Source organism: Filicampus tigris, chromosome 22 (genome assembly GCF_054856515.1).
Source record: "Filicampus tigris isolate MCC_2025a chromosome 22, RoL_Ftig_1.0, whole genome shotgun sequence".
In the NCBI taxonomy this organism is placed as follows: Eukaryota; Metazoa; Chordata; class Actinopteri; order Syngnathiformes; family Syngnathidae; genus Filicampus; species Filicampus tigris.
In genome coordinates this window covers 1,901,457-1,924,996 of record NC_141238.1, presented here as the reverse complement: position 1 = coordinate 1,924,996, position 23,540 = coordinate 1,901,457, and the positions used below count along the sequence as shown (strand labels likewise).

The following is a 23,540-nucleotide window of genomic DNA, read 5'->3' as shown; positions in this document are numbered from 1 at the left end:
CTTGATATAAGGAAAATGTTTTTTTCTATTGTTTTTAGTGAATTTATATTGCTTGTACAAAACTTAAATATTTTTATTTTGTATTTTATTATTTTACATTTTTTAATTTAATTTTTAAAAAAACACTTAAATTACATTTTTTTTTTAGCTTTCTCTGAACATTTTTGGGGGTATTTTTTATAGTTAAATGTAATATTTGCTTGTTGCATGCTTTTGATTTTCAATTTTGAATGCACATTTTTTTGTATTTTTTTTTCTTTCTTCTTTTTACAATGCTGATGATTTATGACAAGGAGAAGGAGCAGGAGCCTTGGCGTATTTTTTATATATATTTTTTTTTCCTCGGAGTGCCAATATCTCCTTCAGCTGTTGTCGGATTTATCTTTCGGAGCGCTTCAGTATTTTGCCCCCTGGGACTACCTTCCTTTCTCCCCCATCTGCTTGTCCGTGTCGGGTCTGTTCACATGTGTCCGGCAGCAGATGTCCGCAGGGTCAAGCGGGTGAGGCGTGGGAGGCCGACGGCGGGGAATCAAAGCTTCCACAACACAGAGATTTAATGAATCTGCGGCCTAAAGATCATGACGATCCTCCTCCGTCTCCGCTTGGCCTTAATTGGCTCGACAGCGCAGCGGAGTGGGAAAACGATTCAGACAAATAAATGAGGCAACACGTGTCGGGGAGGTTTTATTTTCCGCTCCTCCGTCCGTCATCTCCTGTGTGACTGCAGCTGGACTCAGGAGAAGCGCTCCTGACTGCAGACGCGCTCCCGCAAATATTTGGCGCAGCGCGGAGGCGCTCTGGATCGCAGCGTCCCTTTAATCCCCTCGTTTTCTCGCGCGCTCCGCCCGCCTTCTCGTTTTTCAGCCCTCATTTTTTCCATATCCGACCGCCGGAATATTCAACTTGGCTGCTTGTACTTGGGATTCTTAACCCTCGCTCCCGCGCGCGCACACACTTCCTGATACAGCGCTGCTCTTTCCTGATAAAGAGGAGTGGATCTTGGATGAGATGGAATGCTGTTCTGGAAGCCAGATTTGCAAAAACACTCAAGTAGGCCAGGAAAGTGACACTTAGATTGCGTACTAAATCATGAAAACATCAAATAGTCCTCATGATTTATGACCAAATGCCACAAGTGCCATAAAATGCTGGCTAAAATGGTGCCGCGCCCCTTAAACAAGCAAAATTGGATGCTTTTTTTTTTTTTTTTTTTGGCTATTTAATAGGGTAAACATGTATTCTGGATCACCTACAAAAAGAACAAAAATGGATTTTCTTTTTAATGTTTAATGAGAGTTCCTTCAGCTAAGACTGACTCTACGAATCAAGCCATCGCTCGGCCAGTTTTTGCTTTGACTTGAGAGCAAAAATTTGAGATACAAGTCATCTCACTTGACATCAAGCAGCAGTTTGGGCAGATTCTTCTGTCTGTCATTTGACTTTCGACTAAACATAAAACACATGGTGTGTATTTAGAAGAACCAAAGACGTTTGCCTTTGAATTATCTGCTAGCTTAATGCTAACAAACTATGCAAATGGCCGTGGGCCTGCGAACCTGTTAAGCAACGTCAGTTTAAACTCAAACGGTGGAGCAACACAATACTCGCAGTCATATTTTCTTTGTCCTCTGCGAAGAGCGACGATTACTGCAGCTTACTAAGGAACTGTCGCTTTGCTGAAAAGTATATCATTCTATTATTTTTCGGGGATAATCACATTATTTCAAGAGAATAATTGGACTGTTATTATCAAATAATCTTTCTGAAATGCTTATCTTTGCCAGCACGGCTGCGGTAACTTCATCCGGGTTGTGCAGCCGTACAACCGAACGCACCTCTTCATGTGCGGCAGCGGCGCCTACAGCCCCGTCTGCGTCTACGTCAACAGGGGGCGCCGGCCGGAGGTAAGAAAGCCCGTTACAGCCGCCGCTCCTGCGTCACTTTGATGGGAGACAGCAGATGGTGCGGGTTGTCGCCGTGGCAACCAAGCCATCGCCGTTCCCAGGGCGCGTCAGGGGGATTTGGAGGCTCAAAGCGAAGATTTGATTTGTTCTGCAGCTTTCTGTCAAGAGCAAAACAAAACGGCTCAACAAGTCATTTGTGTGAGATTTATTGCGTACTCCTGGCTCTCTTTGCGACAGGAACAAATATTTCACATTGACTCCAGGTCCGAGTCGGGAAAAGGGAGGTGCTCCTTCAACCCGCGGGTCAACACCGTCTCCATCATGCTCAGTAGGTCGCAACACATGCACCAAATTAATTCATGCAGTAAAATGGACATCTCTTTAAGCTTTTATGTATATGTAGTTTTTTTATATTGATATAATATATTGATTAAATTAAGAAATGCTCCGTTCAGTCACACCCCACTGAAATTAAAGTCCAATTTATTTTAATCAAACATTTTGTTGTTTTTTTGTGTTTTTAATTGAGAAATATTTGTAAAGATATTATGTAGTTGTTACATTTCATTTTTACGTTAAAACTCTTAGTTTATTATTGTAAAATGAGTTTGTTAATTTGTATAGATTTAATAATAAAAAAAATAATACATTGTGCTCGGTAAGGTGTCACCCAATTCAAAGTCAATAAATGTGCATTTTTTAAAATTGTATATATTTTTAAGAACATTGCATGTTTGTATTTCTAGTTTTCATATTTTTTCATTCTATTTTGTAATTCATTTATATCATTTTTTAAAATGTCTTTCTGTTGTACATTGTTCATTTTTTTGTTTGTAGTTGCAATTTACTTGATGCCTTTTTTATTTAACTGTGAACTGTATTTGTTTTAATTCAATGAAATTTTGTTCAACTTTTGTTTTTAATTCCAAATAAATCCTATATGTCAACTGAAACTTACTAGTACTCCTTTGAGGTACTTCGGGATGTTTTGGCCTGATTAATTACCCACGTGGCAAAACATTGAAGCCTTGGCGGAGGTCGGCGCCCTCTTCATGGCAATGTTTGTTGTTGTTTCAGACCAGGAGCTGTTCTCCGGCATGTACATCGACTTCATGGGCACGGACGCGGCCATCTTCCGCAGCCTGACCAAGAGAAACGCCGTGCGCACCGACCAGCACAATTCCAAGTGGCTTAGCGGTACGCCGGGCGGGACACCTTGCAATCTGAAGATTGTCTTTTCATTGGTTTCTCTGTGCCATTGTTTGAATCAGAGCCCATCTTCGTGGACGCCCATCTGATCCCGGATGGGACGGACCCCAACGACGGCAAACTGTACTTCTTCTTCCGCGAGAGGCTGACGGACAACAGCGGCAACACCAGGAACATCCACAGCATGGTGGCGCGCGTCTGTCCAGTGAGTGGCGCCACAGAGTTTCTTCTCCATAGGTTTATCCGATGAAACACTTCTTCTGGTTCACCTGCAGAGCGACATCGGAGGCCAGCGGAGTTTGGTCAACAAGTGGACCACCTTCCTCAAGGCGCGGATGGTTTGCTCCGTTCTGGAGGAGGACGGCACAGAGACGCACTTTGACGAGCTGGGTGAGGAATCAAATCAAGAAATGAGACAAACATTTATGCAGACATGATAGCATAATTGCCTAAATTGCCTGTTACTAAATCAAAAAAACAATACTCGCTGCTTACTTATTTTCCGAAATGTTCAAACATGACTAAGGTACTAGACGAACTATTTATTTGCAGTAATATTTTGTGTTCTATACATTTAATTTTTGATTATTTATTTTTTTCTTGAATACTGAATTTATAGTGTAGACTTTTTTTTAATTTTGGGGGGCAGGTGTTAAATTACTTTTATCCTTTATAAATAACCTTTATAAATAAAAACAAAATGTTGTCCATGTAAAAATAAAAAGAAAAAAAAAATGTTAGCTTGTCGGGCTGTTTTGTTTTTTTTCCCCAGCACTTAACGTCTGCCATAACATTTCCTCTTTGACTGTGTTGAAACTTTGTGTGGGTTCTTGAAAACCACTCGCGTGCGTCACACTGGCATGAACTTTTGCAGATTTTTGGCAACGGTTCCAGCCTGAGGAAGATGTTTTTGTGTTTGCTCCCCGCAGAAAGTGTGTTTTTGCTGGAAAGCGAGCATCCCAAAGGCCTGCTGGTGTTCGGAGTCTTCACGTCCACGAGGTAAAAGACGGCGCTCGCTCTTTACTTTGACCGGAACGTTCCACTTAAATTCGCCTTTTCTACCAACTGCACGCAAGCCATTATCGTGTTTATTGCTTAAATATTTGTTAGAGCTTTGCTTGACTCGTGCGGTTTTGATTGCTTCTGTCTGAGCGGCTCGTGTTTCAGCGTGGCCAATCGTCAGGGGCGCGTCACCTGATCCGCGTGTTTTCATGCCTAATTGAGTCGGCATGCTAGACGTCCTGGTTATTGGCCAAATCCACTTGGCACAATGTGCTTCTCTTCCCCTGGCGTGCCCCGACGCTCGGAATGAAACGTAAACGTTGCATGCGCGGCAACCTGGTGTGACCTGCCGGGTTTTTTGTGCGCTTCCCCGCAGCTCTGTCTTCAAAGGCTCTGCGGTGTGCGTGTACAACATGGCTCACATCCTCACCGTCTTCAACGGGCCTTTTGCGCATCGAGACGGACCCAACTTCCAGTGGGTGGCCTTCCAGGGACGCATCCCCTACCCCAGGCCCGGAACGGTAAGATAGCGCTCATTTGTATAGAAAACAGCTAAATGTGGTTTCACAAAAATGTTGAATTTCATACTACTTTTGTTTGTGATGTATCATAATTTTTTGTTTGTTTTTTTGTCTGTACATCATGACAGGGGTTAGCGCAACATTTAGTAGGATTCAGTACATAATTTTGATTGTAACATTTAATTTTCGGGATGTGTCCAATTTCCTACGAATTTCTCATAAAAATGTGGAAATTCTTCTCTGTTCTCCAGTGCCCCGGCGGAGCCTTCACACCAGATATTCACACCACCAAAGAATTCCCGGACGATGTGGTGAACTTTGTGCGCAACCACCCGGTCATGTTCAACCCCATCTACCCGGTGGGCAGGCGACCCCTGGTGGTCCGCACCGGCGCCGACTACAAGTACACGGCGGTGGCCGTTGACCAGGTGGCCGCCGCTGACGGAAACTACCAAGTCCTCTTTCTGGGAACCGGTAGGAATTTGCCATTCGGCGTGAATTTTTGGAGCAAAAAGTTGTAGTTTTACAAAGTTAAATTGATTTTGAGAAAAAGAGGGTAATATAATCGGGATGGAAAAAAAATGATAAATTGATTAAATTAAAGTTATACTTTTTCATGTGATTAAAGGTCAAATATTCTGAGAGGCAATTGTAGCAACACTGCTTATAAGGTTTTGACTTAAAAAAAAACAACAACAAAAAACACTTGTTTCTTCCCCAAAAAAATCTTTCGTCCAGTCAGGTTTTGACTTCATTTTCAGAAATGTGTAATATCTCCCCCAAAGACGTTGCTTCTCTTGTTCTTGGCAACGGCGTATGGAAACGCAAACTTGAAGAGAGGCGAGCATGTGAAGCGAGGAGGGCGCCGCCCTTTTGTCCACACTTCCCCGCTGTTTGATCCGGCAGGCAGCCGTTTTGTTTCCTCAGGCCGAATTCTTGAGCGTCCGCCAGCTCCCGACCGCGCCGTTGCGCGTTATCAGAACACGTTCTTCTTATCAGCCCCCCCCCTTTACACTCGGTAACAGAGCTCTTCTTTCCGCAGACAAAGGAAGCATCCAGAAAGTGATCGCCCTGCCCACCAATCAGTCTCTGCATAAGGATCTCATCCTGGAGGAGCTGCAAGTCTTCAAGGTCTCACCTTCTTTTTATCCGGGTCGACTATTGTCTTAGCCAAGAACCTTTTCAGAGATAACAATGCTGCATTTGGATTTCAAACTACAGTTTTTTTGTTTTTTTTTGTATTGTTAACTTGTGCGGGTGGCCTGCAGCTGCGTGTCCTACTTAGAAACCACAGAGCGTGTGTTTCCACTTCCTGTATGTCAAATAGAAATGTCTAATGTGTGTAATTTCAACTTTGTGTGTTTCCCCCCCAGAACCAAGCTCCGGTTACCAACTTAAGAATCTCCTCCAAAAAAGTAAGCATTTTATTTTACGTCCTCTCAAATCTGTGTCCGCGAGGCGAGGAAGCGACTATTTGCCCTCTTTTCTTTTTCTTCTCTTTTTTTTTTTTTTTTCCAGCAACAACTGTACGTGAGCTCGGAGCTGGGCGTATCCCAGGTGTCGCTGCACCGCTGCCACGCGTACGGCTCGGCCTGCGCCGACTGCTGCCTGGCCAGAGATCCGTACTGCGCCTGGGACGGACTCACCTGCTCTCGCTTCTACCCCAGCGGAAAAAGGTGCGCGCAGCACTCGCTCAAGCTATCTCCGGGAAATTTGAAATGTAGTCAGTCAGCCGCACGAGTATGTCGTTCCTCGCAGAGGATAAAGAATGTGTTCCTGTGGCTATTGTTAAATTTACGCAATGCTACTGCACTGTTTGTGTTGAAATATTTGTTGCTGAAAGGGTTGTCACGCCGCAATGCAGATGCTATTCGTTAGCCCATGTATGGCGTTTTGCGTTGTTTGTTAGCATTATGCTAAGCAGAATTTGACAAGGCAAAAAGCTGTGTGGTTGTTTTAAATGCACAAAATGTCATTCTCTTTGTTTTATGTATTCACATTTATAGATTATTATTATTGAAATTTCTCTTCTGCCCCATTGGATATTAGTTACATGTGGATTTTCACTATTCGACTGTATAGACTTTTGAAGGCATGTTTATTATTTGTTATCTCTTCATCTCTGATCTTCCCTTTAATCTTTGCAAAAGCAAACTTGTTGGCAGACTTCCTGATGTCACCCGTGTCGGTACGACTGAACAATGAGATAAATGAGGATAAAAATAGAGCGGCGCAGTGACACGAGTGGAACGTTTGAAGGCGCACTTCACAGTGGCACCGCTTTTAGCGTGTGCAGACATAACACAGACGAGAGGGTCCGAGTGGCGCGTGAGATCGCGTCGGCATTGCCGGCATGTCCACCTGACGTTTGCTTTGCTTGCAGGAGGAGCAGGAGGCAGGATGTCATGCACGGAAACCCGCTCACGCAGTGCCGAGGATTCAACCTGAAAGGTGACTTTGCAGATTGGGGGATTAAAGACGTAGTGTTTTTCACAGAATAAAAAATCGCAATATTCCGATATTCAAGTCTTATTTTAAAAATGATTTAGAGTATTTCTTTTTTTTTTTTCAAATTAAATGTCGGAAAATTACAATTATTTTTCTGAATTACAAATCACCAACACATTTTCTCAAGAAAAAAAAAATCTGAATATTATGAGAAGGAGACAAAAAAAATAGTTCTCATACGATTGTGACAATTTTCCACCACGGCTAATGTTTTAATGTTGTGTGTGCATTAGCCTACCGCAACGCGGCGGAGATGACGCAGTACGGCGTGCGCAACAACACCACCTTCCTGGAGTGCATGCCCAAGCCGCCTCAGGCGTCCATCCGCTGGCTCATCCACAGAGACAACGACAGGAGGAAAGAGGTCAGGTGATCGCAATGTGTCCCGGTGGCCAATCACCGGACGGCTTGCACTTTTGCGCCAAACAAGGCTTGATGAAATTCCTAACGGCGGCGCAATGCACCTCTTCAAAATCTCTGCAGCTTCTTCACACACTTTTTAGCCTTGTGTATAAAATGACATGGCACGTTTAATCTCACGCAGCCAAAATTTGTTTTTGAGTCCAAATTGTTTTTATTTTAGGGGAAAAAACATGATAATAAACCATGGGGAGATGGTACACCCCGTAGAAACATTGCTTTTTAAAGTTTAGCAAATATTTTCAAACAAACAACAAGTGTTGTAATTACTGTACCAGATGGCTGTTCGATTTTTAATCTCACGCTGCCCCTCTTGCACCACCTTCCTGCTCTGCCCATGCATGTGAAAATGTGGAAGCTGCCCGTTGCCGTGCATTTCCTGACCAACCTTAAAGGCCGACTTTGTTCTTTCCCGGCTCTCCGCGTGAACCTCAGGTGAAGCTGAGCGAGCGCGTGCTGTCCACGGAGCACGGCCTGCTCATCCGCTCGGCCCAGCCCTCCGACCAGGGCCTCTACTATTGCCTGACCACCGAGAACGGCTTCAAGCGCACCGTAGCCAAGATCCGCCTGCGGGTGCTGAGCGCCGCCGCCGCCGGAGCGCTGACCGAAAGGGGGCGCTCGGCGTGGCCCTGGTCGGCGGCGGCGGCGGCGCACCCCAAAGCGCTGCTGGAAGCGTTCAGCCCGGCCGAGAGTCTGGCCGTGCAGCAGTACTGCAAGGAGAGGAAGGAAAGGAAGGAGCTCCAGGAGCAGCAGAAGAGCGTTTCGCACCCGCCACCGGGGCCTCTCAGGGGGGACTTGGCCAAGCTCAAGCCCCTGCTGGATCGCAGGAAGAGCCGCAACAGGCGCAATCATCTTCCGGAGGAGTGAGGGAACGACAGACGGCCCGGCCAGGAAGCAGCCGGAGCGCCAGCCGTGCCACTTGAGGCTCCAACGGCAAAACACAAGAGCAACAATCGGCGTGGGTCCTTTTTTTGCCATGCCGGGATAAAAGGGGACACTCTTGAAGGGATTAACAAGGCGGAAGAAGATGGATGCATGCTTGACTCTTTGGGGGGAAAAATGGTGCCAAATCAGCATTTTCAAGTCTGCCTAGCAACCCAGATGAAAATTGGCAAATATTTATTTCTGTGACGCATGCTCATAGATTGTAATGTACCGACTTGCACACAAGGTGGAGCGGGGGTTCTCAAACTTTTCGGGTCCACCGAGCAGTGTGAAACTACCACGGGTAGCCCTGAATGTCACACAAATGGAGAAGTTGAAATGTTGTTTAAAAAAAAAAAAATCGGATTTATTATTTTTTTTAACCAAAATAGTTGTAATGTAAGGAGAATATAGCCAGATATAAAAGATAAACAAGATAAAGTCATCATATTATGATATTAAAATGAATTTAATTTGTCATAGGAGCCCCTCATAATCATAAAAATAAAGTTTGAGGAAAGAGTTGTATTTTACCAATTTCAAAATTATTCTGGGGCTAAAAAACACCTTTATTTAAAAAAAAGAAAAATAGAAAAATATGTAACTGCATTCTTTTAAAGTACACTCAAAAAAAATTACCAAATTACCAGGTATTGACTTTTCAAATTACCAGGTATTGACTTTTTTTTTTTTTTTAATATGAGAGGACTTCCTGTAATTAATTATTGCAAATTATTTTGCAGGCTCCCAGGTGGTCCGAGGACCCCAGTTTGAGAGCCGCTGAGGTAGCACACGCTTCTCAAGTGTGCTCATCCACACAAAACCGGAAAATGTCCGCCGGGTTGTGAATACGTCATGTAGATAAAGATGACATTATCTTATTTAATGTGAATATGCGCTTCCTCTGTGTAAATACGACTGTATCTGCAATTGGCAGAGACTTGATTTGAATGTTTTTTTTTTTTTGCAGATCAATTTATGTCGATAAGGACGTGGCCTCTCAAGCCAGACGTAAGCAATCCTTTTTATTTATTCGTGGAGCTGAATAAATGCTTAGATGAGATTGCCTTACTGTGAGATTAGAAACTATGCTAACATGCTAACGTCACTGTAACGTGTCTTAAATTCGTTCACATGTTTATGAATCAAGATTCCACCGAAGATTTGATTCTGTTAGCTTTGCGGTGGCTAACAGATGTTAGCATCGGGCAACAAAACCGCACAGTTTACATTTAATTATTTTAGGCCTTTTCACACACTCTCAATGATGACTTTTATTTGTAGTCATGTCGTGTAGGCTAACATGCCTGCTGGTGTTTGTTTGATGCTATCTAAGCTAGCTTAACTAGCTTCAGTTTCCTGAGTGGCATTTGTCAGTGTTGATGTACAGTATAAAAGTCTTGCATTTGAATATGAATTCACTTTTGTTTCTTTCTGGTCACGTCGCAGCGTGGCCATCAATCTGGCGTCTGACACTGTGCTGAATCGGCATTCTGTCACGTAATTCACACAGGGCGAGTCAAAGAAATCTTTTTTTTTTTTTTTTTTCTTTTCAATAAACCCACATCCTGCTCTTAACCACGGCATAGTGATTTATGGTAAAAGGGAGCGAAGCGATACTTCTGCTTTTATTCCTTTGAAGCCACGAAGCATATAAACACAGATCAGCAGAATTAGCACGTCGCACATCGTGTAGCCTTGAAAAAGCTTAGCGGATTGCACTTAAAGAAGGCCCTGAATCCCTGATTGTTTGAATTAAAGTGACATGACTTGCAGTCAAGTTTGAACCTTTACAAAAATCACAGTATGAATATCAAAGGGACGGGGGACATGAAAAATAATAAGTTCTTATCAAAAGAGCAGCATCAGACGGTTTCCGACTTGTCACCGTTGCACCTCACGGCGGTGTACAAGATGAGACAGAGGGCGAAGACGGCCAAGCCTGAGCCCAGCAGGACCTTCTGGATCACGTCCAGCATCTTGATCCGGTCCACCAGCTCCTCCTTGAGCAGACTGGCAGACTCCTCGTCCAGTTGCGCCGTCTGGAACCAAAACGTCGCAAGCGTTCGGACAAAAGCCCTAAAGGGTGCGTGCGAGGGCAGCGGAGGTATTACCTCATTCATCCAGACCAGAGGGAAAATCACGGTTTCATTGATTTTCTTCAATACCCTGCGCACAAGCAGAGCATCGCTAGTAAGTGATAGCCACGACAAGAACGGCCGTATAATGAGGGATGCAAACGTACAAAAATGTGACTTACGTGATGACCTTGGAGGGTCCGTACATCATGTTCACCTGGATTCTCTTGGCAAACCCGAGGGTAATTCCTGTTATCTGGTCGAAAGAGACACAAGGTACACTTTTACCCCAAACAGTAGCCTTTGCGCCCTGTGAAAGGTACAAATCGGTTGCGCCTTCCAAACGGGGTTTTCCACACATCACGGACATAACAGGCATTTGTTTATCCGAGCCTAACCGAACTTCAATATCCAGCATGAGACCGAGTTTGCGGGTCGCCTTCGCTTTGACTGGCGTTGTGTAAGAGGCTACTCAATCTTTAGAGGTTCAAGAGCATGTCACTGGAGGGAGGGACTTGGGTTTCAGTGGGTCCAAACCATCCATACTTAAATATCAACTGGAGCCAAAGATTTCGGTCGTTCGTATTTTCAACCCATTAGCAGATTTCTAAACTGGGCGAAAAAAACTTTCTCATGGACTGCTGATTCTGGAAAGAATCCGTTTTCATGGTCAATGTGAACTTTAAGGGTTAAATGTGGATGGGGATGCAAGTAAAAGTCTTACAGGTTCCACATCCAGATAGGTCTTGTGGTGCTCCTCGCTCGGGTTGAGCCCCTTTATCGCCTTATGCAGGGATGGACTACCGTGAAGGAAGTGTGGCAAGGAGATGTAGATGGGCTGTCCTGCGAAGAAAAACCAGACGGATGAGAACCGGGCTCAAGAAAGGGATCCATTTTCCCGACTGACCATCTTGACAGGAACTGATGTCCAGTACTCCTGCCATGGTGCAGTTCTTGGTGGTCTTGGGATCCCGGCAGTAGCAGTGGTTGTCGGGGTTGTCCACCGGCGAGGCCAAGGTAGACGGCAGCAGTCCATAGCGGTAAACCGGGATCTCCTTCAGGTTCATGGAATACTCAAAGCTGGCCGACACCGACCTGCGGAGCACACAGGGTGACCTCTAGTGGCCGTTGAGATGGTTGCAGGGGGACTTAAATCACCTGCAGATGTCCGAGGAAAAGAAGAAGATGGGCTTGGTCGCATCCACAAAGGGAGCAAAGTTCGAACCATCTGGGAAAGGGAGATAAAAGGGAGTTGAGTGAGAACGCTGACAAAACCGATTTTTCACGCGGAGACTCCCACCTGTCCCGTTAATCATGTTGCAGTACTTGTCGTCCCAGAAGGGCAGGCTCCTAAAACGAAGAGAACAAGGAAGCTCCTTAAAGACCGTTATCGCCGTCTTGTCGATTTTGCCCAGGCTCACCTGGTTCCTCGCCACTTGTCGATCATACCCACTTTGTTGATGTCGCCCTTGCCGGTGTAGACGGTGTAGTGGCCGTCAAAGGTGTCGTTGTACTGGGGGAGGAGGTGAAGATTTCATGTCATCGGCAAAAAAGAGTCAAGGAATACGTCAGGGATTGCTGGGGGCAAGGGAATACACAAAACTAAAATATGAGGAGGAATATTTACAAAAAAAAATCGTTTTTATATCAAATATTAGAACGCACAAACGTTTAGAAAATATTAGCAGAAAAAATCAAGAAATATTAAACAATATTAACTTTGTAACGCGATTAGACAAAATTCAAAGACAACAGTTCTAGTGTCGTGTGACTCACGTTTGCGAAAAGGCCCATGGTGGCTCTCAACATGGGGTCTTTGTAGCCCCACAGCAGCTCCCCGACGCTGCGGTGCTGGAACAACGACGAGTTGCTGCCCTTGATCATTTTCTCCAGTAGGGGATGCAGCGCGTTTGGAATCTTGGAATACGCCCCCTGACACGCACACGCCACCAACAAACATGTTCACATTTTGCTTTTCGATGTGCACGGGGGAGATAAGAGCATTATTTATAAGCGTTATGATCTGTTTAGCAACAGATTAGCATCGTCCATGCTGACACTCCCAAGTTAAAACTCTTATCAATATTGTCGACTGCCAAAGGTTATGCAACGTTCCATGACGCCGCGATGCACCAGCACTTTTTGTTAGCGTTTAGCCCGCCGGTCAGTCCCTTCCTAACTTTGGCTAGGGTTCAAATCAAGGGATGGGGAGGATTATTTGTGGACGATTTTTCAGGTCAGCGTTACAATCTAGACAGTATTTGATTTATTTGCTTCGAGTAAAGGGGGATGCTATGCTATCTTTTATAAGCAATAGGCGGGATTCATCTGGTTAGGTTAAAGCCCTATCCAGAAGAGGGATGATTAATCAGGTTTTGGTTAGGTTACCCTTCTAAGGAGGATTTGGTTTGGGATTGGCGGGATTACTCGTGCGTGTGTGTGTGAGAGAGACTTTCTGCCCGATAGGAATGATTAACTCGCTTTGGTTAGCCTCTTAAAGATAAGCGGCGATTGTTTTGGTTAAGGTGGAGGGATGATTAGGCTTAGGTCAGCATCTAATTGGATAATAGGATAATTCGGGTTAGGGTTTGCCTCGGTCAAATAGGGATGATTTGTGCTCGGGGTAAAATTGAGGCTGATTATTCTGCTTACGTCCGGCCTCAACGCGGGATGGGAATGATTAATCGTGTTGGATTTGGCCTCTGCAAGGCTGACTCGTCGATGCACCGGGGGGTGATCCATCGCAGCACAGCTGCGCGGCTCTCACTCACCGCCACTGCCAAGTTCAGGGAGGTGATGATGTCCTCTTCCGGACCCACCGACAGGGACGGCTCAAAGATGGCACCCAGCGGAAGCAGGTAGGAGACGGTGTTGTTGGGGTTCAAGGTGACGTGCGTTTTGGGTAAGTATCTGGTCCTGAGAGAGTTTTGTCGTCAGTGCAAACGAGATCAAGATTAAGAGCGACTAGGATTGGCGAGTCAAACCTTACAAGTAGGTGTAAGGTCCTTTCTCCACGACGGCCGGAACGGCGCCTTCCTCCACCACCTCCCTGGCGTTCTGCACGTTGAAGAACCAGAACTGTCTGTAGACCGCTCCGCCCGGTGACAGCCAGTTCTCGTACGCCGGCGTTCCGGGTGCTATCACGGCTTCCTTGATCCCCGGCAGACAAGACTATTTTTAACCAGACTGACTCACAGATGGTCGACAACGTTTTTTTTTTTTTTGTTGTTGTTTGTTTTTTTTTGTCACCACACTTGCCGAAACATCAATCAACTCCCCGCCGCCGGATCGATTTCACCTTGAGCTCGGCGTGGCGCCACGTACCTGTAAGACGGTTTCCTCGATGAGAATGTTCCCCACCGGGATCAGGATGCCCCCCAGCAGGGCCACCGCCGCCCCGATGACGGCTCCGGTGATGAGCCCGCACCTCCTGTTACAGCAGCAGCCCATCTCTCTCCGTATGTACCCGACCGTCTTTGCGCGGTCTCTGTCTTTTGTATGCGCCGCTTAGCGCAGGCTTCAGCGTCAGACGATGCCAGGTAGAAGGTGCTCAACTTCCACGTAACAACGCTTATATACGGCCAGCCAGGGTTAATCTTCAGGCAGGTATCAGTCGACACTATCTGAGCAAGTGATAGCCGGTCGAAAGGTTGAAAAGCAGTTCCCAAGCAAAGGCTTCAACAACTCACGTGCAGGATTGACGAAACATTCCACGCGTCTATCTCCTTCAAATCCTCATTAGTCCCTCCCGCTTTGATGCTTTTGTTCCGTTTGTGGAAACACTTGCTGAAAACCGGGAACATAAAAAAAAAAAAATCCAATCCACCCACGTCAATTTCAGTTTTTTTTTTATCTCATGGAGCGTATCTGTGTAATGTTTGTCAGCTTGTGGCTTATCTGCAAGTGCAGTTTGATTAGCTCCAAAACGTGACGTCAAATTTTGATTTGGATGTGGTTCATGCCAGAATGTGACAAATGCACGCTCTCTTTTAACCACTGGAGGGCAGCGTCAGTCGCTGCTTGGACACTGGCTTTTCTTCTTTTTTTCCTCGGCCCACTTTCACTTGTTCTGGGAGAACCGGTCTGTTAGTATACCTTCACTATCATGTTGTTTTATTTACTAAAAAATGTGTCCCAAATGGTGGCTGCTTTAAAGTGTCTATTAATAAATGAAATAATTTTAATGAAACAAAATAGACATTTTACCGTCCTATTTTGGGTACGTGCCTTGAATTTTTTCGTGGGTCCTGTTATGATAGGCGCGTGTCCAATTTTGTGGTGACTAGTGACACGGGCTTTCTTTTTTTTTTTTATTAAATAATTTTGCAGGCAGTGTTGCAAAAATGGTTGCGTTTTCTAGGAAATGGTTGACTAACAGATATTTATATAGTGCATGTTCCTTTCAACGCATTGTTTTAATAGAAATATTAACTCCAAAGTTAATGCTGCCAATCTAGTGTACGCACACTAACCAGTTAAGTGACCCGAAACTGGATGTGGTTTTGTGTGTAACGCTGTAATCGAATCCTACGCTCCTCTTTGCGTGACATGGCCTGACATCTTACTTTTTTAGCAGATTGTCACAAGACGACGCAGCCACAAAAAAAAAGAAAGAAAACAACCTTTGTACATTCTGTTGACTGTGAAGGCTTGCGCTTGACTTTGTCCCAGCGGCTGAATTATTTAAACCACAAACAATGACTAATGTACGGATGAATGAGCAGGCAGGGGGGACGGAGTCTGTCACTGTCACTGCTTGCAGGCTTTGTTCCCATGGGAACATGTGCAGTGCTGTACTGTATATATTCCATATTGTATTAATGCACATCCATGATAAAATATGTGCATCTGTGTTGTGCAATAGTATTGTAATGTCGAAATAGAATATTACAACGTGCTCTTTTTTTTCATACTTTTAAGTACAACAAATACCCTTCTCATCGATCAACCTAATAAAAATTTTAGTGTGTATAATTTGCAATATAAAACGGATGTTTATTATTTTTATTAATTATTATTCTATGACTAGTGTTAATTGTGTATGTGTAAAGTTACAGGTTAACAGGTTTAAATCTTTTTCCGTCACGTTGAAGCGTCCTGCTTCAAAATAAAAGCTCAGTAAATTTACGCGCTTATCTCTTGAACCTTATAGTTTGAAAAAAACATTGTGAAAATCAATTAAAATATTCCTGGCTCAATAATAACATTGAATGATAAATGATTCGGTTTTACAACGCGTAAAAAAACGGAATGGTGCGCAGTCTGTATGTTTTATTCTGAAGAAGGAAGTCGGAGGTTTGCCGTGTCGGTTTGGCACCGGGCTCGTAGCTGTGCATTGGCGGCTCCTCCTCCAGCACGCATTTCAACTGCTGCGGCCGCAGAGGATGGAGCGCGCGGAGCACCAGCGGGCGTGAGAGGCACCACCGACCATTTTATAAACCCGTCAAATTGGCTCCCATCTCGGATACGACCTGCCCTGCACCTCGGCGGTACGAACGCCCTCCTTTGCTAGAAAGGTCCATCTTCCGCCTCGAAGACATCGCGATTTTTCTCTCGCTTTTTTTAATGGGCGTGTGTTAGCTGGCAGGGGGAGAACATTTTAACCATTTCATGTGGGTTGAGTGAAGACATTTTAGCCGGTCGAGGATGGGCTGCACGCTGAGCACCGAGGACAAGGCGGCGGTGGAGCGGAGCAAAATGATCGACAGGAACCTGAGGGACGACGGCGAGAAGGCGGCCCGGGAGGTCAAGCTGCTGCTGCTCGGTAAGGGGCGGGGCAGGGCGGGGCGGTGTGGTGTGGATGTGCTTTGGGATGGGGGCGCTTGCTAGCCACAGGGCGGAGGGTGACTTGTGGTCGTGGTGGTCGACGCCCAGCTTGAACGTCCGCGGCGAGTGCCTTTTTTCGGTTACTTTTGTGCTGTCTCACCGCCTACTTCCACTGCTAACTTTGGTCCGTGAACGCAGCATTTCTAGTAAAAAAAAAAAAACTAACTTCGAGTAAAAACACTTCCTAAAACGCAGTTCAAGTCCATCATTTTGTTCGTTTTTCATCATGAATTCAACATTAGTCGACGTGAATTGAATCTTAATGACCTAAGAAAAGACCTAATTTGTGGGCTTTAAATGCCCTCACAAAAGTCGGCTCACTCCGCCAACATGAGTCATTTCGAAAAAATAAAACACCCAAAACATTAATAGCTCTGATTACAATAGGTTCCTTCCCTTCACAAGGCTCTATCTCCTGCCAAGTTCACGCTAAAAACAATTCTCTGAATTGACTGTCCACTTAAAACCCGCACATCCACATTGTGGCATGATTAAATAACATGATGTTCTTATGATTTTTATATGACGTCCTTATGATCCCCCCCCACACCCCCCTCCATTCACACACGCATTATGTACACACAAAGGCAACACTGTTTGCTTGTAAACAGAGACCAGAGGTGAGGAACTTTTCCATGCTCGGGCAAATGTTGACATACACACACTTGCACTATGTGGGTCACCAGGACATCATTGAGTCCAAGATCAATACGAATTATCATAACACTCAAGGACACCATGCGATTATGACGTTATGTTAAATCAAAAAAGTGGCAGGGAATAAATCATTGTTAAAAAGGCATTCTTTTAGTTTTAGGGCAACGGGTGTACATATTCTAGTGCATTCCTTAGCTGCCGGGGGGGCAGATGCAACTTGCCCCGGCGTGTCAGTTCAAGTTCGTGGCAAAAGTAGGAAAATGTGTTCACGTGGAAATCTTTGTTTTGTTTGCTGGGAATTTGCACCACAGCTACTTTAGTTACAATAGCTCGATAGCTGCCAGGCCGCGGAGCCCGTCCAACGCGTAACCAGGTAACGCCGGCGGCCCTCTTCGGGTTACTACCTGCCTGTGTGAGGTGAGGCCAAGAGATAGCCCCAAAAAAAAAAAAAAAGTTACGGGAGAAGCGACGCATTAAAAATGTAAAAAGCTTCAGGCAAACATTTGAGTTGAGTGCTCTCATCCTTGTATTTGACCCCCATTTTCTTCGTTAAATTGGCTCAACAGCAACCGATTGATATGATATCCAAAGCATTTCACACAACTTTGATTTCAAACCACAGCAAATAATTGGGCATCAAATTTCCCCCGTTGTCAAATACGAAGCAGTGCATTTAAGATTCCAACTTGGCTGTCATTTCCTTTGCCAAGTTTGAACTGATATAGCTGGTTTGGTTCGTCCATTACGCCTGTGGTGAATTGTGCGGCAGTACCCGGTCTTGACCAGCAGAGGTGCTGTTTGTTAATAACGCGAATATTTGACTAAATAAAGCCAGAAAATTACCATTAAAAATGCAGTTTTTACAAAGTCATAATATCAGCTATGTAATCATGACAATGTTCATACAAAAATGAATTAGTGACACGAAGCAAGTCTTGACAGCAACACGGCCATGTTGTTTGTTTTTGAGATGAGGCGCTGAGGTCGACTTTGTCCTCTTTGTTTGCATGCGAGCTGTGAAATCGTGTTTGCTGGCCGCCAAGCAACACGGCAAACGCTTTGTTTGCTCCCAACTAGCGGCGTCTTAAATCCTCCCAACGTCACCCGAGCCGCTTCGCCGGCGCCGCCTCCGACCGAGCCTCCCGTTGCGGGTTGCCGCCGCCGCCGCCGCCGTCGTCGTGGACGAGCCAGAGCGAAAGCGAGCCTGATGAATTATTGAAGGTGTAATAAAGCTGTGGCGTGTGGCGCCTTTTCCGCAGGTGCCGGCGAGTCGGGCAAGAGCACCATCGTCAAGCAGATGAAGTGAGTCCATTTCGCACCAGCACACACGCGCCCTATCCTGCATGTTACATATTTCAAAATGCAGATGTTTCACTGACTTTTTATCACGTCAACGTCAAATGGGTTCAGAATGAAAATGACATTCAAGTATCTTGAGAAATGTACAGTATACAAAATGCAAAATTGAATATCGAGATGACTGTATAAATATTTAAGTTTACCCAAATATATCAATAAAAGGATGACGTATCATATAAATGTAAGAAAAAAAACATTTAAGCCTCCAGATAAATGTCGATAATATGAATTAACTTTGGAGTGTCTGGTTGAACGTGTGCAAATATTTAAATATGTCAATAGAATTATTTTTGAATGTCCGTATGAACAAATGTTTAACTGGATTAAAAAGATGCGCCCGCGTACATAAATATCAAAATCTCTTATATTCACAAATTTAATCCAAAGATTTACATCCAGGAGAACATTAATAAACACAACGATTAACAAATTAAACGACATATATACAGAAAAAATTTAAAAAAAAAAAATATATATATATATATATATATATATATATATATATATATATATATATATGATTTCAAGGAGAGGGGGACATTTAACACTTTTCTGGTTCAAGGAATAATACTTTTTTTTTTTACTCTACCACGATTAGGATCATCCACGAGGCGGGCTACTCGGAAGAGGAGTGCAAGCAGTACAAGGCGGTGGTCTACAGCAACACCATCCAGTCCATCATCGCCATCATCAGAGCCATGGGCCGCCTCAAGATCGACTTTGGCGACGCCGCCAGAGCCGTGAGTGGCGTTAGCGCCGCTTTCATTTCTCTCGCAGACGGACGCCCGCAAAGCCAACAAACCCTTGTCATTCCCCCCGCCCCCGCAGGACGACGCGCGGCAGCTCTTCGTGCTGGCCGGCTCCGCCGAGGAGGGCTTCATGACGGCGGAGCTGGCCGGCGTCATCAAGCGGCTGTGGCGGGACGCCGGCGTCCAGGCCTGCTTCGGACGCTCGCGGGAGTACCAGCTCAACGACTCGGCCGCATAGTAAGGCTCGCGAAGCCGCTCCCAAGTTCATTCAGCTAAATATTACAGCAAAATAAAGGGCGCAAAATGTGGACATTTCAAGAAAGGCGGCCCCAAGCCCATTTTTTTAACAAGCGGATGCTAATGTCATTCGAGGTGGCGGATGTCTGCGATCACTTTGGGACAAACGCGCCTTTCTGATCTACGTGACGGAATTTCTTCAGGCCACGTTGCGCAAGCCAAGCGCGCTCAAGTGTGCATGGAGTTACTTGGCTGTTGCGCAAGCGCCTTTTCACAACAAAGCGCAACTTGTGTGCGCGCTTTCGTTGTCGCCGTTTTACAGCACTTATTAGCGCCATTGTTGCGCAATCAACATTGACGTCGTTAGGCGGACACGGTCGTTTATGCCACAGAAAGATGCCAAAAAAAGACCGTGAAAATCTGGCAAAGCAGGAATATAATACAAACGTGTTGTTTTGATTTTGTTTGAATAAAATGTTTTTAAATCTTATTTTTATACAAAAAAAAACGTTTTATTTTAATAAATGAAAAAAAAAATATGTTTCAAAATAAGTTTTATTTTGGTGGCATTGTAAAATATAAAATGTCAAATTCAAAAAAACATTTTGGCGGTTTCACAAAAAACCTGAAATAAAAGACCATTTAAATTTCCATGGTTTTGCAAAAAACAACAAAACATTAAATATGTCAAATAAAAAAAAAATAAAAAAGCAAAATGTCCCATTTTGGTGGTATCACAAAAAAAAAATTGGCTAGGCATCATCATAAAAAGCACAAAAATAAAATATACATACGTGTGTATACGTGTATGTGTAGTTTCTTTTTTTGTGACACCAGTACAAAATAGGAAAGAAATAATGCTATAAAAATAAAAGATATCGTCATAAATTGTGCACAAATATCTACCGGTACATATTTTTAAAAGATTTTTCTTGTATAAATATGTACTTCACCTGTGTCTCCACCTGGAATTGATGCTGATGTGTTGCGAGTTGTCTCGGCTAGCGTGCGCCTAAAGCAAAGTGTGTGCGTGTGCCGGCAGCTACCTGAACGACCTGGAGCGCATCTCGCAGGGCGCGTACATCCCCACGCAGCAGGACGTGCTGCGCACCCGCGTCAAGACCACCGGCATCGTGGAGACGCACTTCACCTTCAAAGACCTCCACTTCAAGTTGGTCACGCGCTTGGCGGGACAATCTCAAATATTTCAATATCCGCAATCATGTGGCTTAGAAAATAAAGAATATAATTTGTTTTATTTTAAGATAAAAAAATCTGCCTTTCATTTTTTTTTTTTCAATACAAGCTACATAAAATGCCCAAAAACATATGTCTTATTTTTGAATAATATATTTTTAAAAAGTATATTGAAAGGTTTGTGTTGTTTCATTCAATGTCAAGCCTTGACCTTGAGTAACCCCCTGTTGCTTTGGCCTCTCTTTGTTTTTGATGATTCGTCTTTGTCTTCCTTCCAGGATGTTCGACGTGGGCGGCCAGCGGTCGGAGCGCAAAAAGTGGATTCACTGCTTCGAGGGCGTGACGGCCATCATCTTCTGCGTGGCGCTCAGCGACTACGACCTGGTGCTGGCCGAGGACGAGGAGATGGTACGTGGCTCGCGCCTGACGTACGCTCTTAGAATTAAAAAAAAAAAAAAAAAAAACTCACGTTTGGACATGCCCTTCAGAACCGAATGCACGAGAGCATGAAACTGTTCGACAGCATCTGCAACAACAAGTGGTTCACCGACACGTCCATCATCCTCTTCCTCAACAAAAAGGACCTGTTTGAGGAGAAGATCAAGAAGAGTCCGCTCACCATCTGCTACCCGGAGTACGCAGGTCGGTCCCACTCGCTCACCAGGAAAAGAACGACAATTAACTCATTCAACTACCAGACATTTTCAAACTCCCTTTTACCGTAAAGTTGGAAACAATTTGAAAAAAATGTCTAAATAAATTCCTGGGATTGAATGGCTGGACTGTGCAAAGACGTGTCAATTAGTCAATGGCAGTGAGTGAGTTAAAATGGTCTTATATGAGTTTAATATTGAAGGATTTTTAGTAGTTCCCTAGATAGTTGTCTCGTCAAAACGGCTTGCGCCTTTGGACCGCAGGCTCCAACACGTACGAGGAGGCGGCGGCCTACATCCAGTGTCAGTTTGAGGACCTGAACAAGCGCAAGGACACCAAGGAGATCTACACGCACTTCACGTGCGCCACCGACACCAAGAACGTGCAGTTCGTCTTCGACGCCGTCACCGACGTCATCATCAAGAACAACCTGAAAGACTGCGGCCTCTTCTGAGGCGCGCCGCCGCCTTCGCGTTTTTCGTCTTGCTGAGTCGCGGCGGTGAGTCGACGACGCGTTGCCGCGGTAACCCGTAAATGCACAATTAAAGGCAACACCCGGATGCCAATTTCAGTTGGTAAAGAAGAGCTTGCGGATTTAACAGGGAGAAAAATTTCCATCAATTGGACCTTTTTTCTTGTAATGATTTGGGAATATTCTGACGTGTGACATTTTCTTGCAATAGTCCAATTTTAGACTCGGGAAAAAAAGAGAATTCTTTTCTTTGAAATATCATGACTACTCATTTTCTGACATCATTTTCATCAGGTTGCTTTTGCATTTTATTGTGAATCGTAATTGCTAATGTTTAATATTGTGTATTAGGTTTACATATCACAATTTTATTTGGTTATGTAAATTTGTAGTTGCCCAACTTTATATTTTTTTTGTCTTTTTGTGTTTGTTTTTGCCCTCAGGTTTTTCCTCTGTGGAGGAAGGCCAACGGAACGGGAAAACTGCTTTCCGAGGACCCCCCCATCCCCCCCCCCTCATATGCCCAGCACCCCACCTTCCCGCACTGTACAGTAACGCTACGTCTAACAGCTTTTTTTTATTTATCTTTTTGTCTCGTGGCATTTTATGTCGGATGTTTGTATCGTTGGCGGACTTTAACTTTTACTTTTTTTTTTGGGGGGGGGGGGGGATTGAAAGATGCGGTCGAGGAAAGGCTTCAACTTTATGTCGGAAAATGGCGTCCGACATGTAGCCCCCCCTCATTCCCCCCCCGCCTGCGACATTGTTACATTAATTTCGATTCTGGGGTTTTGCTTTTTAAACACTGTAAAAAAGAAAAAAAAAAAATTCATCTCCATTGGGGGCGTGGCACATTTTCTTGTATATTTTACAGTTTTTTTTTTTTTTTTGCGTGGATCGGGAGCGCAGCTCTTTGGGTTTATTTCCCCCCCGGGACGGGCGAGCACGCAAGATGGCAGAGGTTCTGCCACGCTAGCTCGGCATGACTTTTTCCCCACGACGGGGGGGGGGGGACTGTACATCACTGAACCTTTGCAGACTCATTTCCCTTATTTTGATAATAAAAAAAAAAAAAAAGTTGGAAAACATTTTGCAAGCGACCTGGTGATGTCATTCCAACTCATGGCAACTATCACATGGTGCTTTTATAACATGACATTGATGAGTTTGGACCATATTGACCCTAGAAGAACCCCGCACAATTTAGAGGTCCTGCCACTCTCATTTTTAAATCAATCTTTGATGCCAAAGGACATTACTGATTGTTTAGTTTTTTTTGAAAGGCTGTTCAATTCAAGATGGTGGTGATAAGTGAGGTCTCGGATCCATTTCCGAGTAGTACAAATGAGTTACGGTGTCTTCATGGCGTGATTAAATGGAAATGTTGACGCTCGAGGCTTCTGCTTCCAGTTGAGGCTCAAAGGACTTCCCGGACGTGGATTTCAGGTAAATCATGCGGCCTCCATTTTGTGTCAACAAGTACAACAATGGTGTCTTTATTTTGGTGGCGGTGTGCTTTTCTGTTGACCGTCTCCTCTCGGGTCGTCGCATTCTCCGGGGCGCAGGGAGAAAAAGGAAAAAAAAAAAAAAAAATCTTATCAGCACTGGCTGCAGCCGCAGGAGCCCTGTGGGACGCCGGGCTCACATTTTTCCCAAGGGCGCAGACATCACAAGCCAGGCTTCCAGGCAGGCGGCCTGGACTCGTTTAAAAGCCATCTGCTGTTATCTCATAAGTGCCTTCTATTTTCAATTTGACATCCAGAGACACGTGGCCTTGGACCGCAGGACAACTTGACAGAAGGCTTTGACCCTGACCCAGTGAC

The 23,540-nt window shown here is 44.6% G+C and overlaps 3 protein-coding genes across 4 annotated transcripts in view; 2 read left to right on the top strand and 1 right to left on the bottom strand.

Annotated features, from left to right (window-relative positions):
• sema3c (sema domain, immunoglobulin domain (Ig), short basic domain, secreted, (semaphorin) 3C) overlaps positions 1–10,066 on the top strand; it is a 29,335-nt gene extending 19,269 nt beyond the window's left edge. For both annotated transcript variants that reach the window (XM_086021795.1, XM_086021796.1), the window contains 14 exons: positions 1,785–1,904; positions 2,142–2,232; positions 2,982–3,101; positions 3,176–3,318; positions 3,389–3,503; positions 4,043–4,112; positions 4,492–4,636; positions 4,888–5,110; positions 5,679–5,767; positions 6,010–6,051; positions 6,155–6,312; positions 7,020–7,087; positions 7,378–7,508; positions 8,000–10,066. In XM_086021795.1, coding sequence (XP_085877921.1) covers positions 1,785–1,904; positions 2,142–2,232; positions 2,982–3,101; positions 3,176–3,318; positions 3,389–3,503; positions 4,043–4,112; positions 4,492–4,636; positions 4,888–5,110; positions 5,679–5,767; positions 6,010–6,051; positions 6,155–6,312; positions 7,020–7,087; positions 7,378–7,508; positions 8,000–8,431 — 1,947 coding nt within the window. In that variant the 3' untranslated portion in view covers positions 8,432–10,066. The remainder of the gene's footprint in view (positions 1–1,784; positions 1,905–2,141; positions 2,233–2,981; positions 3,102–3,175; positions 3,319–3,388; positions 3,504–4,042; positions 4,113–4,491; positions 4,637–4,887; positions 5,111–5,678; positions 5,768–6,009; positions 6,052–6,154; positions 6,313–7,019; positions 7,088–7,377; positions 7,509–7,999) is intronic.
• Positions 9,803–15,280, bottom strand: cd36 (CD36 molecule (CD36 blood group)). Its single transcript, XM_086021800.1, has 12 exons — positions 13,891–15,280; positions 13,556–13,716; positions 13,338–13,482; positions 12,343–12,498; positions 11,988–12,079; positions 11,867–11,916; positions 11,725–11,794; positions 11,474–11,661; positions 11,291–11,409; positions 10,749–10,822; positions 10,603–10,657; positions 9,803–10,530 (listed from the first exon to the last, which is right to left on the bottom strand). The coding sequence occupies exons 1-12, from the start codon at positions 14,014–14,016 to the stop codon at positions 10,354–10,356; spliced, it is 1,413 nt and encodes a 470-aa protein (XP_085877926.1). The 5' UTR covers positions 14,017–15,280; the 3' UTR covers positions 9,803–10,353.
• On the top strand, positions 13,681–22,805 carry gnai1 (guanine nucleotide binding protein (G protein), alpha inhibiting activity polypeptide 1). The gene is made up of 9 exons (XM_086021802.1): positions 13,681–16,330; positions 18,309–18,351; positions 19,007–19,148; positions 19,237–19,394; positions 20,437–20,565; positions 20,870–20,999; positions 21,080–21,233; positions 21,509–21,744; positions 22,161–22,805. The coding sequence occupies exons 1-8, from the start codon at positions 16,213–16,215 to the stop codon at positions 21,697–21,699; spliced, it is 1,065 nt and encodes a 354-aa protein (XP_085877928.1). The 5' UTR covers positions 13,681–16,212; the 3' UTR covers positions 21,700–21,744; positions 22,161–22,805.
• The last annotated feature ends 735 nt before the right edge of the window (positions 22,806–23,540 follow it).

Bases quoted from the DNA above. Each gene is read 5' to 3' on its own strand.
- cd36 (XM_086021800.1), bottom strand. From the start codon at position 14,016: ATGGGCTGCTGCTGTAACAGGAGGTGCGGGCTCATCACCGGAGCCGTC. The intron at 11,662-11,724 runs GTGATTTAAGTC...TGTGCTCCGCAG, and splicing joins TTTTCCTCGGACATCTGCAG to GTCGGTGTCGGCCAGCTTTG. The intron at 11,410-11,473 runs GTCAGTCGGGAA...TTTTCTTCGCAG, and splicing joins CATCAGTTCCTGTCAAGATG to GACAGCCCATCTACATCTCC.
- gnai1 (XM_086021802.1), top strand. From the start codon at position 16,213: ATGGGCTGCACGCTGAGCACCGAGGACAAGGCGGCGGTGGAGCGGAGC. The intron at 19,149-19,236 runs GTGAGTGGCGTT...CCGCCCCCGCAG, and splicing joins TTGGCGACGCCGCCAGAGCC to GACGACGCGCGGCAGCTCTT. The intron at 21,000-21,079 runs GTACGTGGCTCG...CATGCCCTTCAG, and splicing joins TGGCCGAGGACGAGGAGATG to AACCGAATGCACGAGAGCAT.